At 46.1% G+C, this 15,196-nt stretch overlaps 1 protein-coding gene and 1 long non-coding RNA gene across 2 annotated transcripts; both read right to left on the bottom strand.

Annotated features, from left to right (window-relative positions):
* Window positions 1–2,010: 2,010 nt before the first annotated feature.
* Window positions 2,011–3,530, bottom strand: LOC140633913 (uncharacterized). The gene is made up of 2 exons (XR_012031507.1): window positions 2,811–3,530; window positions 2,011–2,329 (listed from the first exon to the last, which is right to left on the bottom strand). It is a non-coding gene; the product is annotated as an uncharacterized lncRNA (long non-coding RNA).
* Window positions 3,531–5,766: 2,236 nt separating this feature from the next.
* LOC140634488 (uncharacterized) lies at window positions 5,767–14,518 on the bottom strand. The gene is made up of 4 exons (XM_072828446.1): window positions 14,381–14,518; window positions 13,228–13,326; window positions 6,942–7,214; window positions 5,767–6,249 (listed from the first exon to the last, which is right to left on the bottom strand). The coding sequence occupies exons 1-4, from the start codon at window positions 14,516–14,518 to the stop codon at window positions 6,112–6,114; spliced, it is 648 nt and encodes a 215-aa protein (XP_072684547.1). The 3' UTR covers window positions 5,767–6,111.
* Window positions 14,519–15,196: the final 678 nt, after the last annotated feature.

The raw sequence follows: 15,196 nt of genomic DNA, 5'->3' as shown, positions 1-15,196 counted from the left end.
TCTCAGGTGTCAGGGCAATGTCATTTCCTGCAGGAAGTTGTCTCTGAACCTGAATTGAGCTGGTTTGTCTTCTTGCATTCTGCCCATGACATCTCACCCCTCTTCTAGACTGGCGACTGCCATGTTGTGTTACAACTGCTTCATCGTCTGCCTCACTTGAGAGATGCAGGAAGGATTAGCACAAGGGCCCCATGGAGTGTATGTATCTTTAACTCAATGTCTGGGGCAGTTCTATTTCTCTGTACCTTGACATGTAAGGAGTGTTGGGGGGATAAATGGATGTCCAGCCCAATATGGCCGCTTCAAGCCTTGGGCTCAGGTGCAGATAATGGCCCCATGTTCAGGAGTGACCCAACGCATGTTCTTCACCCATAAGTGTGAGACCACTTCACATATCTGTCCCAAAGCCCTTCCCACCCTCTGCCAGTATGCCTTTCCTTTGCTCTCTGCTTTTATAAGTCAGTGGTCATGCTAGCAGTGTCATTGTTTCCTGTCCATCGTGACCTGTAACCTTGAGTCACCACATGCAACATTCAACCTGACTGGCCCAGATCCCCCTACCAGACTTCTCTACAGGAAGCAGTGCAGACCTTTGGTGAGTATGTCTCTCCCCAGCCCCCACCCATGGATGAAGACAGCTTTCTCAGCTTCTCGTTTCCCAGAGATGGGGCTGCCTTTCCCATAGGTAGGCACCGGGATGCCGTGTCAAGTCAGCAGGAAAAGCAATCATTGCATAAGCTTTAGAAATGATGTATCAGGCAACCTATAGAGTGGGAGAAAATATATGCAAATCATTTATCTGATAAGAAGTTAATATCCAAAATATGTAAATAACTCATACCACTCAATAATAAAAAAAAATAAGCGATCTGGTTAAACAATGCACAGAGGAACTGAATAGAGATTTTCCCAAACAAGATATACAGCTGGCCAAGAGGTACATGAAAAAGTGCTCGACCTCATTCATCATCAGGGAAATGCAAATCAAAACCACAATGAGATTTCACTCCATACCTGTTAGGATGGCCAGTACCAAAAAGACAAGAGATAACAGGTGTTGGGGAAGATGTAGAGAAAAGAGAACCTTCATGCGCTGTTGGTGGGAATGTAAATTGGTGCAGCTGCTATGGAAAACAGTATGGAGGCTCCTGAAGATTTTAAAAATAGAACTACCCTATGATCCAGCAATCCCACTTCTGGGTAGATATTAAAAGGAAGTGAAATCACTATCTCAAAAAGATATTTGCCTTCCCATGTTCACTGCATCATTATTTACAATAGTCAAGATATGGAAACAACTTAAGTGTTCGTTGACAGATGAATGGGTAAAAAAAATATGGTGGATACGCACAATGCGATATTATTCAACCATAAAAAAGAAGGAATCTTGCCATTTGCAACAACATGGGTGAACCTTGAGGGCTAAGTGAAATAAGACAGGGAAAGACAAATACTATATAGTTTTGCTTATATGTGACATCTTAAAAAAACTGAATTCATAGATACAGGGAATAGAGGGGTGGTTGCAAGAGGGGAGGGATGGGGTTGGGAGAAGTGGGTGAAGGTGGTCAAAATGTACAAGCTTCCAGTTTTAAGATAAATAAGTCTTACAAACTTGGTTTTAGAGAAATAAGTTCTGGGGATGTAATGTATACGATGGTGACTCTAATTAACAATATTGTATATTTGAAAGTTGCTAGAAGAGTATATGTTAAAAGTTCTCATCACAAGAAAAAATGATTTGTAACTATATGAAGTGATAGATGTTAAACTTATTGTGGTTGTCATTTTGCAATATGTACATATATCAAATCAGAAAACTAAACATTATATGTCAATTATATGTCATTAAGACTGGGGGAAAATGATGTATTAGAACATGAAGACTGCTCATGTCCAGGCAGTGAGGCAGAAATTTCCTGAAAATAATTTGTGAGATTTTCTGTGGCAAGCGAGGATGATAAATTATGGCAAATATTTTTCTCATTGTAAATAACAGAAACCCAAATGTTGGTGGCCCAGACAAAAAAGAGAGTTTATTCGCCCATGTGAGTGGAAAATATAGATTGGCTTTCAGGTAGAGCTTGATCCTGTAGTTCAGTGATGTCATTAAAGACCCACTTTGTCCATTGCACGATGCCTTGTAATGGCTTTTGAGACTTTGGACTTGATCACTCTCCGGAGGGAAGACCAAGTGCCTTGATTTTGGCATCAGAAAATGTTCAGTTCCAGGAGTGGCTTAAGTGGCTTGGGGCAAGTTCAACTCTCAACCAGTCACCGCAGGCAGGGTGGGGGAAGATAATGATCGCCAAGGTCATGGATTTCAGTCCTGGGAGCAAGAGATGAAGTTGGCTACTTTGGAACACCATGGAATTCCAAGTGGAAGTCAAAAGGAGAAAGGTAGACGGGCGGGGGACCCAACCACAGAAGTGCCACAGTGGTCTGATGGTGGGAATCAGAAGACACTGGCCCGGGCAGCTCCCCTTCCAGCGGCACAGGGGGACCCTTGGCTGTAGTCTTAGTCAACAGAACGGGTGCACCAGGGAGCTAGAAGGTGACTTGGTTGGTGGTTTGCAATCTCTCTCTGCCTGAGAAGAGGTGCTTGCAGGTGACACTGGAATGCACTTGGTTGGAGCACGCGGGACTCCAGAGCCAAGGGCTTGCACCACATTCAGCCTCTCCCGTGCCCCCCGCCCCCCATCCAGTTTTACGCTTGAGACAGCGTCTCCTGTTACATTTCATTGTGATCTGGACCTTAATCCAAGCTCAGCACGTGTAATGCTAACCCACACAGCGGACCCCCAGCAAACCTCAGGCCCTCTAGTCGTCACAGGTTACCGCGCACGATCCCGTGGAGGAGCTTGTTTACTTTGATGCAGCACACAGGTTTTACTTGGTTCAGTGTACTGTGTAACAACAACCTAGCAATTTGCATGTTCTTTCTGATTATCTGGTAATTAAACCCAGTAAGTACAAACATACTGTAATTATCGTGTAACCGACCATCTGGATGGAGAGATGGAAATAACTATGTATTTACGCTATAGCTGTATGATAATTATGACGTCATGGAGTGATCCGCCACGAACCAGGAGAAGGCTTTGCAAGAGGCACCACCACGCTGTAACGCGGTTCTACCATTAATTCTAGCCTTCGCTTTGCAGACACAAGTCAGAGGTGTAAGGCGGCTTGGCTGATGCATCCCGGCCGGGTGGAGGCGTTGGAAGGCACAGGAGATCCACCAGCACCGAGCGCACGCCTGCGCAGGAAGTAAATGTGCCCACTCATTTATTCGGATCTTGTTTACACTTCATTGGACAACACTAAGCATTTGTTGATTTGAACTGCTCTCCATTTGCATGGGAGTCATCAGTGCCTGTCAGTAAATGGTGATGTGTTTGAATATGGTTACTATGTTTTGTGCTCCAGATCTTGGATTCATGGAGGAAACCGGGTGTCCCACCGCAGAAAAAGTTGTGATATAATTGCATTTGTACTACTGTAAAATCATTTGTAAGATGCACGTGCTCTTTCACACAGAACCACGAATAGCATCCTTACCAGCGATGGTGCTAAACGCCCAGCTTCACTCTACTTAGGCTGCAATGTATGCATGGGGGGGTGGTGGTGGTGGTGGTGGTGGTGGTGGTGGAGAAAATAGTGTACGGAGTATTGGAGCATGGCCCTCAGCAGGAAAGAAAAAATCACTATAACTGGAATAGTAGCTTTGTGGGGCTGCATCTTGTGAGCTTTTACGTTAGGAGACTCTGTCAAATCTGGGATGTCGCTAAGTGACCATTTCACATGCCACTAAGCAGGAAAAAAGTGCCATCAAGTAAATATGATGCAGTGTTTTCTCATCGTTAGAATTTGGAAATGAAGTGGATTTAAAGTGCTTTTGTACACGCGTTCAAACATGATTTTAGGGCAGCCCCGGTGGCTCAGTGGGTTAGCACCTATCTTTGGCCCAGGGTGTGATCCTGGAAACCCAGGATTGAGTCCCGCGTTGGGCTCCCTGTATGGAGCCTGCTTCTCCCTCTGCCTGTGTCTCTGCCTCTCTCTCTCTCCCTCTCTGTCTCTATGAGTAAATAAATCTTTTAAAAAAAAACAAAAACACAATTTTAGTCCCATATTCTTCTTGAGCAAACCTAGAGGGGAAGCATAGTGATAAGGCACTGCTAAAGCGTCTTCACGTTAGAAGTCCAACACTTGCAGTTCGTTTCTCGACTCTGAGATTTCAGTGTCTGTGCTATTCATACAACATTGTCCTCTGCCACCATGCACATTGGTGATTCAGCATTTCCTAAAACGGTGCATGGCTATTGTTTCTGGCATTTTCTCCCTGGGCAATTACACCCATCCTGCAAATTATACGCCATTATTTATGGCTTACGTTGTTTGTGATGGTTCTGAAATGTTATACGCTATTCTCATCCGGTAAGATTTCGAAAGTTTTCCTCTTTGAAAATATTATATGAATATTATACATATAATATGAGACATGTAGTAAAACAAAAGCCTTTTTTTTAAAAAATAAAATGACTCAAACTATGATTTTTCAGTATGAGTCAAGCAACAAAATTTTGATTGAAATGGATTATTATAAGTTAATGAAACATTATGAAAGACATAGGATTTGCATTTAAAATATTTTCGATTAGTCCTAGTAATTTTACTTAGTATCATTCTATTAGATTTTGTTTATATCTTACTATCGGTCACAATAATTAAATTTTTATAGAGCTACAGAGCTTGATCAAATCTGACTATCTTTCTATCTCCTTGATGAGTGAGATCTGGCTCCTCTCTCTCCTTGCCTACATAAACTGGGCAAGGGTATCCCAGGAGCTCCTAGGAACAATTTTGAATAAATTAGTTAAAGGAAAAGGTGTGAAGATCACACACACCTAGTTAGCTAGGACTCCTTGGTTAAAAGCTAGAAATTCACTCAGGAGAGATTTTTTATTTTTAATTTTTAAAAAAGATCTTATTTGTATATTTGAGAGAGAGAAGGAGGGGTGGTGAGAGGCAGAGGGAGAGGGAGAATCTTAAGCACACTCCCCAGTGAGTGTGGAGCCTGATACCGGCTGGGCTCAATCTCACAACCCAGGAGATCATGACCTAAGCCAAAATCAAGAGTCAGACCCTCAACCAACTGAATCACCCGGGCGCTCCAAGAAAGATTTTTTTTTTTTTTTAAAGAATCATTTATTAAGGCTACAAGATATAGTAGGAATGCGTTGCTTGTTTTTGTAACATCTCTCCCTTGCCTCCTGTCTCCACCAAAAGTGCTCATTTGTCCTTTGGGCAGTTCTTCCCTCCATCTTCAGTGGTGTAGTGTGGAAGGGATAGACTCTTGCCTTAGCTCCAATACAGAGCTCTCCCTGATTTAATCTAAAGGACATATAGCTTATCTCCTTATCCATTGGTTCTGAGATGGGTACATGGCCTAGTTTTGGCCAATGACAGGGAATCCAAGGATGTGTACAGGGTCAACTAGAAGAGATTTTTCTTTCCCTTTTAATAACTTGGGTTATGATGTGAGGTCCGGAACTACCGCAGCCATTTTGCTACCACCACCAAAAAAAAAAAAAAAAAAAAAAGCCGAGAGCTGCAAAGGACCCTATGGTTCCTGAGAATAATTCTTCATCACAAAAGGCAGAAGAGAGAGATAGGGAGAAATTGAGTCCTTGGTCATATCAGTTACCAAATCAGCTCTATCTGAAGCCAGAACTACCTCTGGATTTTTTAGTTACATGAGTGACATTCAGTAATATCTTTATTATACAAGTTTGATATAAGTTTTCTTTCACTTACAACAAAAATAAAAAACTTTACTCTCTACTATGGAATCCAGAGTTAGGAATACAGTGGGATCCCACGAAGTTACTGGAAACACTCTGGATCTTGTCTCTGTTGCTTTAAAGAGGGATTTATCCCTCTTCCTTCTCACACATCCATCCTCCGGTCAACACACACAGTCAGTGTCTCTTAGTAGAAGTTCTACATTTCCAGGAGGGAGATACTAATTGGACCAGCTTAGGTCAAGGGTCAACCTTTGATCCAACAATTCTGGCCACAGTGTCAGGGTCACAAAGCATGAAGATGACATCAAATCAAGCCCTGAAGGTGGAAAGTCAGCTCTAAGAAGAGACAGGGCTGGTGAGGAGATGCCCAGGCACCCCAGAAAGTGCCCACTCTTGGTGGCCTATGGGAAGTCTCTTCATGTCTTGGGGCTACCATTTTCTCCTGTAAAACAAAGATACTCAACCAAAGGGTTTTCTTGAGTGTAAAATGAAAAATCTCAGGGGACAGGCTGCTGATGGGGGTGTCAGGGATCATTTCCACACTTCCTGTACTCTGAACGGTCCTGAGCACATTACAGGGTTCAACAAGCACGTTCCTTATGACTGCAGAGCCCTACTCTAGCTTGACTCTGGGAACATTTGTTATTGCAGTATTACAAACAACTCAGATTTAGACTGTGCAGTTCTACACAGGACTTTCACATCCATGAATGTAATGGACACTTAGGACCATCTCGTGAGGTCAAAATGAGTCACCGTGCCCATTTGATAGATGAAGAAACTGTAAATCACTCATCCTAAGTCAATGGTTCTCGAAGTATGAGCATCACCTGGGAATTTGCCAGAATGCAAAATCTCAGGCCTCCCCCCCAGACCATCAACTCTGAGGTGCTGCCTTGCAATCTGCATTTTAATGGGCCCTTCAGGTAATTCAGGTGCCTGCTGTTGCCTCTGAGGTCAATGAATAAACCCAATTCCCCCAACCCTCACCAGGGCTAATGCCCTGCAGCTGTTTGGTCATCTCAAAGGGAAGGACGGTAACTAGTGACCATAACATGTTGTGACTCAGAAGCTACTGCAGGAAGGAGATTTCAGCTGAGGACATCAGGCTGCTTGATTTTAATTTGCCAGTACCTTAAAAGCCTCTAGAAACGAGTTGGCTTCCTCTCCAAGGAGCTTTCTCCGGGCAGTGGCCAGGCCATGTTTTTCTGTGCCCTTGAGATCTTTGTATTTGATTCTAGTACAGTAAGCACATGGCTGCCACGAGCTTCTCCGCATTTCCTCCCTCCTCCACAACTTCCTCTCATCCCCGTCTTCCCTGAGGAGTCCAGGTGGCACCCTAGCGTGGTCAGTAGTGAGCAGAACACACATTCCAGGGCTCTTGGCAACAGTCTTGGCCGCATTTGCCTGTTGATAATGCAGGGGTGTCAGTCACTGCCAGCTGCAGGGTCCTAGCACCTAGGCATGCCACTCCGGCTTGGTCATGGTAAGAGGCATCCTTAAGAGGTTAGTCATTGAAAAGGATTAAAGCCGAAACCCTATCAGAGCTTTAAGAAATGTCTCTGTCCTGCATTATTGAATCAGGAAGGGTATTTAGTTAAAAGAAGCCGACTCTGGTTGACTTGAGCAGGAGAGAAATGAATTGAGGGATATGGGTGGCTCATCACCCTTGCTAGTAGAGGTGGCGAGCCAGGCTCCAAGGCCACATAGCAGGGAAACACCTGAATGGTGTCACAGAAAGTTCTGGTAAGGGCACGAATGCCACCACTGCAAGGCACCAGAGAGACACAGTTGACCATGCTGGGGGCACCCTGCCAGCTGCTCTCCTAGCTCCTGCCACAGCTGCCCTGGGGACTCTGCATTGCTGTGAGGGCCACCACCACCCCAAGAATACTTCCCAGGCCCAACCTTTTTGTATCACGGGTAATAAATTAATAACCTAGGTGGATGTTTCTGATCGGCAGAACACAGGTGACAGGCCTCCTCTCTGGCTCCGAGGAATGCTGGGAGGATGGACATCTGCCATTTTCATCTTTTGCCTGAGGAAGGTGGGCTCTGCACCTTCCAAGATCCAAAAAGTGGCAAATGTTCCCCAAATAAGAGGTTAATGAGTTGGCTAACCAAAAGAATAACTATGCAAAACTAGCCACTAAAAAATTCATAATCATAGAAGCCAATTAATACTATAGCCTAAGGCGCCTGGGTGGCTCAGTGGGTTAAGCATCTGACTTAGGCTCAGGGAATCTTGGGGTTGTGGGATCGAGCCCTGTGTCTGGTTCCCTGCTCAGTGGGGAGTCTGCTTCTCCCTCTCCCTCTGCTCCTCCCTTCTACTCGACACACACACTCTCTCTCAAATTAAAAAAAATAAAAAATAAAACAAATACTATAGCGCTTACAATGTGTCAGGTGCTTTGATAACTATCATATATCGCATCACTTAATCCTCACAAGGGTTTTGCAAGGTCAGTCCTATTCTTACCCCTCCCATATCAACAGATGAGGAAACCGAGGTCCAGGTTGTTGACTGACTCACCCAAGATCCTGTAGCTCTAATGTGACAGAGTCAGGCTTTGAACCCAGGATGTCTGGCTCTGGGGTCCAGGCTGAGATGCCTCTCAAAGCAAAAAGGTGGGATACCCTGGAACCAGGATTTCTTGTTCCCATACCTTTCAGCTGCAGGAGCCAGTAAATTCCTCATTGTTAATTCTTCAATTGATTTGGCCCAGGGCAGTGGAAGTTGGGTTTCTGTCCCCTGAAGAAGGGTGCTGACCAATGCACTTTTGTCCATGGCTGACTAATACCAAGTTTAAGGGAATATCTGTAAGGACGACTAATCATAAGTGTGCCCTGTTTTCCTTTTTTTCATAAGTAAATCATATGCTTTTGCAGGAACTCAGTGAAATAACAGCAATTTTACCCCTTTTCTCTGATGTAAAAACATAGGCCTGCAGAGTCAAAGTGGCCGGGCCCTGCTATCTTAACTCTTTTCTGGAAGAATCAGGACTGGAGTCCAGATGTGGCCGTCTCTCACCTGCCAAGCCTTTCCTGAGTATCCCCCAGTGCTGGGGTGGGGGCCACATGGTGACCTAGATATGTCCTGCCCCCAGGCTCTCTACAGTCTACTGCAGGGACACAGTCAAGGTCACAGGCTGATACTGCAACCCCCGCCCCCCCCCCCCCCCGACAGTCAACCTCTTAGAAACTTTCCAGCAAGGACTCCCTGGTACAGGGATAGAGGTGGGGTGGATGCTGTGGCTGACACCAGGGGCCCCTGCCTCTGAGAGTCTCAGCGTTGGGTATGCTTAACTTGAGTCTACCTGCCCAGTGGTGCAACGTGGGCTCTTCTTTTACAGACTGGCCATGGCTGAGTCAAGATGGTGAAGGGTCCAGTGAACTCATTGGATTTCCAGTCCTGGAACAAGAGTCAGCCTTGGGGGAGCCTCGGGAATAGAGCAGTGGGGAGCTGGGGAGAAGGACGCTGATGGGGAGCTGAGCCTCAGCCACAGCCCAAGATCGTGAAGGGTAATGACCTCCCAGAGGGCAGGGCATATGGCAGAGAGCATGAGGCAAGGACATGGTGAGACATGGACCCAAGAGTGACTCTCCCAAAAAAACCTGATAATAATGGCAGTAATAGATAATATTGAATGTCTACTTGTACTTAACAAGGGCCAAGGTAAGTTCTTTACACTTAATCATCCCCTTTGTTCTGTAAGATAGGATCCAAACGTTACTTCCTTTTTACAGATGAGGACCTGAGGCTCAGAGGTTTAGGAACTGACAAAGGTGATGCAGCCTGTGAAAAAAATTGAATCCAGGGCTCTTGCCATTGAAGGCTGATGACAGTTGGCCAAACAAAATGGGTGCCGCCTACATCTGGTGGCTTCACCTGAGCCTCCGTAGGAGACTGTTAGAAGGGAAGGCACTAATTTCTCCCCTGCCCCTCCTCCCACTATGGGCAAAGGCCTAATTGCTAATGACAGCAAACATCCCTAATCTACCAGCCTGCATTTTCCTACTTAACCTAAGCATGACCTCAGATTCCTTCTTAACACATGTGCTTTTGATATAGCCACTTCCAACTGACCAGAATTGGCACATGAGATGCAAATGATTTCCCCTCCCGTGGGTTCCAACTGGCATGAGCCAGAGGTGCCTTTCTACGGAATCAAAGCAGCGGGCAGGCTGAGCTGGCATCGGGAGTGTGGATATTAAAGACAGGGCCCATTTTGAGTTTAAATCATCTGAGCAGAACAGGAGCAATTAGGAAGGCGGGGAATGGCCGCAACAGAATCTGCAAGGGGTGGAGGAGGATGCGGAGAAGGGGCAACTAGCTCTGATCCTGGGACACCTCCAGCCAGGAGGACGTGAGCCTCACAACAGCAAACTTTTCATAAGGTATTGTTCTCACAATGCTTTTCTTTCCCCTGAGCACCTACCTCACATGGATGCAGAAGAGGGTAGCTGTTCCCCCGCAGTGTAAGTTTGCTAGAATCTATTCCCCATTTAACAGAACTGGAGATCACTTGTAACAAAAAGCACACGTTCTGCAACCGGACATTTAAAGCCACAATAAGCTAGGAGGACCGGAAGAAGAAAGTGGATGACTTTTGCCAATAATTTGCAGGATAGTGATGATGCTTTTATTTATTTATTTATTTGAAGATTTATTTATATATTTATGATAGAGAGAGAGAGAGGCAGAGACACACGAGGAGGGAGAAGCAGGCTCCATGCAGGGAACCTGACGTGGGACTCGATCCTGTGACTCCAGGATCGTGCCCTGGGCAAGGCAGGCTCCAAACCACTGAGCCACCCAGGGATCCCATGATGATGCTTTTAAAATTAAAGTTCCCGGAACACCTGGATGTCTCAGCGGTTGAGCATCTGCCTTTGGCCCAGGGTGTGATCCTGGAGTCCTGGGATCGAGTCCCACATCGGGCTCCCCGTAGGGAGCCTGCTTCTCTCTCTGTGTCTCTGCCTCTCTCTCTCTGCATGTCTGTCATGAATAAATAAATAAAATCTTTAAAAAAATAAAAATAAAATTAAAGTTCCTGAGTTTCCTGGAAGCAAGAAGAGCAAGAGCAAAGGGCAAGGAGATGTTGTATGAGTTCTTCCTTGCTGATGAGAGTTTCAGGGAGGGGTATAAACTGATGGCTTGTCTGGCCTCAAGTTTGCATTGTTTAATTGTAAAAGGTTTAAAATCAGGTGAGTTCACTTAAAAAATGCAGCCTTGCTTGAAAATGACAATATTTGGCCACTGCGTGCTCCTACCTCTCAGGGTCACTGAGCCGCAGGAGTGGTTGCCCTTTTAGACCAGCGTGCAGGCTCCTGTTCCTAGGCTGCCTGCCGTTCTCTAGCATTCATTCCCTTTCGCTCCCGCTTGGCCCCTGTAGGGACCCTGGAGAACGTAGGGCCTTGCTGAGGATACAAGCCACACACCTGGTCTTTGGTCTGTTCTCTGCATTGCAGTCCGCATGGTCCTGTTGACCTCAGACCTCAGATCATGTCACTCCTGTGCCTACAACCCTTCAGTGGCCCCAGTGCCCTCAGCGTAAACACCAATGGCCTTAAAAGCACCTTGTCTTGAACTAACTTCCTTCCTTCTTTCTTTCTTTCTTTCTTTCTTTCTTTCTTTCTTTCTTTCTTTCTTTCTTTCTTTCTTTCTTTCTTTTCCATTCACTTAACAGAAACAGAGAGAGCGCACAAGCAGGAGGGGTGGCATAGAGGGAGAAAGAGAAGCAGGCTCCCTCCTGAGCAGGGAGGCCCCCCAACATGGGGTTCAATCCCAGGACCCTGGGATTATGACCCGAGCCAGAGGCAGATGCTTCACAGACTGAGCCACCCAGGTGCCCCTTGAACTTTGTTCCTTTTTGTCCTCCAGCCTAATTGGCTCTTTCTGTGCTTCAAACCCACCGAGTATACTCCTGCCTCTGGGCCTTTGCACTTGCTCTGCCTTCTGCCTGCATCACCCTTCCTCAGCCTGGCTGCCAGCTTAGGATTCCACTCAACTGTTTCCTTCTGAGGGAGGAATGCCTGACCACCTCATATAAAATAACACTTCCTCCCAACTCCCTACCTCTGAGACTGCTTCGTTTTTCTCTCTAGTACTATAACGTGACCTATTTCTTACATTTTATTGTCTATTTTCATACCCAGCAATATAAATTCTATAGGGGGTGGGGCGGGGGGCTTCTTGTTTGTTTACCGCTGTGTGCTCGCACTAGAGCAGTGCCTGGCACATAGGGGACACTGAGTGTGTGGTACGAATGGATAAAAGTCTATGATAGCCCAACATTTCTATGGGAGACATACAGACATAATCTTCCTGAATAAAGATATCTTTATATAAATATAAAGCTTAGAGATTCAAAGAGGCATTGTTTTATCGTTGCCTGCAAAGATACAATGCTATAAAGATAGCTATATTTATATCCATAGTGTTTCCAGATTAAAGGCCAAACAATGACCAACAGTCACAGAAGGCAAGAACAATGGGAAAGCTGTTTACAGTTTCCTTGCCAGGCACACTGTTTGCTTCTTTGAGCCTCTCTTCTTTATACGTGCCATTAACCCTTAGGTGATTGCTTGACTCCTAGAAATTGCCAGAGTTGGCCAACTTCCCTCTAATCTGACATGTTGGAATCTAAACACGGGGTGCTCAGATTTCCAAATGGCCCTTACACATGGAGGGGTGGCCAGGACTGCGCCAGGCAGCCTGGCCCTACTGCACTGGCTGGGTGAGGATGGCCCAGGTGGCACATGCCCAACCTAGTCCATCAAGAGTCCCTGCGGACAGGCTGTGTGTATCAGCCTGGAGAGTCTGCAGCACCCAAAGCTTGTGTCCTGCGTTGTCCCTTCAGGTCATACTAATGGAAGCCCTCCTGGACCTGGAGGGGTCCTTTTAAAAATACCATGGAGCCAGAAATGTGCCTTTCCTGCAAGCAGGGTGGAAAAGCCATTGCTTTTTTCTTTTGTTTGGAGCCCACTTTCCTGATCTGGAGAAGCCTGTGCATTACATGCAGCCCAACGTGGGTATGTTTTGAACACTTGGCTCCCAGCTATACATGACATGAATGACAGAGGGAACCTCATCAGAGCCTGCAGAGCCACACTGGCCCAGCCACCAAGCCCAGGTGGGGGACTGGGGGTTGGGGTGGGGGAGGCCACCATGCAGGCCTCCCTGCCCCCAGAAGCTCACCTCCCTTTCCTCAGGCTCCTGTCCCTTCCCACCTGCTGCTGGAGACCTCCTGGGGGGCCACCTCCCAGCCCCCATCCCTCCCCAGTGAAGACCAGAGAGGACCAGGGTGGAGCCCACCTTCCCCAGGGCAAGAAGTTTGGGGGGATACTTGGTGGGGGTGGTCATTGCATTCCCAAACCCCATCAGAACCTTCTTCCGGGGGAAAGTTTCTTTTCCTACCTTCTTAAACCACTTCCGGAGATGAGCTTCACGAGAAAAGGAAAAGCAGATGTCAGCCGGTGACACAGAATAATCACTTCGCTCACTGCTTGTATTTTCCTACCAATTTTGTATTTTTCAAAAAGGACAATAAAACAATTGTACTCTCGGCTAATTAATGACAAGCTGGTAAAAGCATCTCCTCATTGTTCCATTTATTTCTCCATTTCTCCCAGTTAACAGTCCTGTCTCTGAAATGAATCAATGTCGTTTACACAATGCTGTCACCCCATTGTTCCTTTATCATCCTCCATTTTCATAAATCGGGGTGTTAATCCCTTAATGGCTTTTCTCAGTGCTTTAAAAAAAAAAAAGAAAAAAAAAAAGGAAAGAACGGAAAAAAAAAAAAAAAGAGCCCAGCCCCTGCTCCTCTTAATCCCCAGTAGACAATGCATGTTTACACAGGCGGCCCTGCACTGTGTTTACTAAAAAAGCAGGTCCAGTTGGGGATTTGGCTCCTTCTGTTTGTTGGCTAAACAGGAACCCTCAGACCCAGGGATCTGTCCCTTCCCCAGGTAGGGTCCACTCAGGCCCCAGTCCCAGCTTCTAGGCTGGACTCATTTGAAGCCTCTGACCTTTGCCCTGGTGGCCCAGGAAGGCCCTTCGCGAGGTAGGGAAGATGGGAGAAGCTGGAGTAGGGAAGTGTGGTCTTTCCTGGGCTCCTAGATCCACAGTCCCAGGCCCTTCTTGCTCATTTTCCACTGGGGCAGTGGTTCTTACTGTGGTCCCAGGATCAGTAGCACCAGCACCACCTGGGAACTTGTTAGAAATTAGCTAATCGGATCCACACCAACCTGCTGAATCTGAAACGTCAGGTGAGGGGCCAGCAATCTGTTTTACAAGCCATCCAGGGTATTTCTAATGCACCCCTGAAATTTGAAGACTATGAGAGGATTTAATTCTAAGGTTAAAAATTCAATAAATGGAAATAAAACTCATTTCAGTTAACAAATATTGGCTGACTTCCGGTTCCTGTTGAGTAAGACACAAGGCTTGGAGCACTGGTTAAATCATGGCTTGGTGCAAGCCTCCAAGGAGTCTACTGAATGGGAACTCCTTGGGTTGGAACCCTTCCCAGACCTCCTCTTCAATTCTCAGACCCCAGCACAATGACTGGCATGAAGTGATAGATCTCCTCTTCCTCCTCCTCCTCCTCCTCCTCTTCCTCCTCATAGTACTTGGGAGTGAGCCAGGAGCCCTGTCTCAGCCTCTTGCTCAGGAATCTGGGTTTCATCAGAATCTCATGTTCCATCATTCAGTGAAAGTAGCCTGCTTGCTCTGGGCAAAGCCATTTGCAAGCTGCTGAAGGCTCAGAGTTAAGTCAAGGGATCCCTGTCCTCAAGAAGCTCCCTGTCTAGTGAGTATACAAACAGCTTGTACAGACAACTTGCAAAGCCCCTGCAAGTGCTGCGATAACCTTTCTGAAAAGGTACAAAGGCTGCATGACTAGTGCAGGACAGGTGGTGGTGATGGTGATTGTGATAGAGAAGGCGGTGGTGGTGATGGAGATGGTGGTGGAGGTAGTGGTGGTGGTGGTGATGGTGGCTGGGCAGTAAGTAGTCTTTACAGAGATGACTCTTAATTCAGCTTTTCAGTCTGAGGCAAATTTCTCCAGTTGGACTTGGGAGAATGTTCATTCAGGACAGAATGAGAAGCTTATACAAAATACAAAAGTTTGAACAGTATAAACTGCTGCTGAAGGAGGTGAGGGGTGGTCATGAAGGAACTGTGAGTTACTGAGGATTCTCTCTCAACTGTCCTGGCTTAGGTATGAGATTCAAGGTCTTAGAGCAATTGGAAAAATCCTATGGATTTTAGGTTTGTGAGCTAGACTCTGACTTACACTAGTTTAAGCCATATAAGGAGTTTATTGACTTCTACACTGCATCATTCAAAACAGTTCAAAAAGCTTTAGGCAGAGTTGGCTCCA

The sequence above is a fragment of the Canis lupus genome, chromosome 5 (assembly GCF_048164855.1).
Source record: "Canis lupus baileyi chromosome 5, mCanLup2.hap1, whole genome shotgun sequence".
In the NCBI taxonomy this organism is placed as follows: domain Eukaryota; kingdom Metazoa; phylum Chordata; class Mammalia; order Carnivora; family Canidae; genus Canis; species Canis lupus.
Note: the sequence above shows the minus strand (reverse complement) of the source record. Positions and strands in the feature narration are given on the sequence as shown.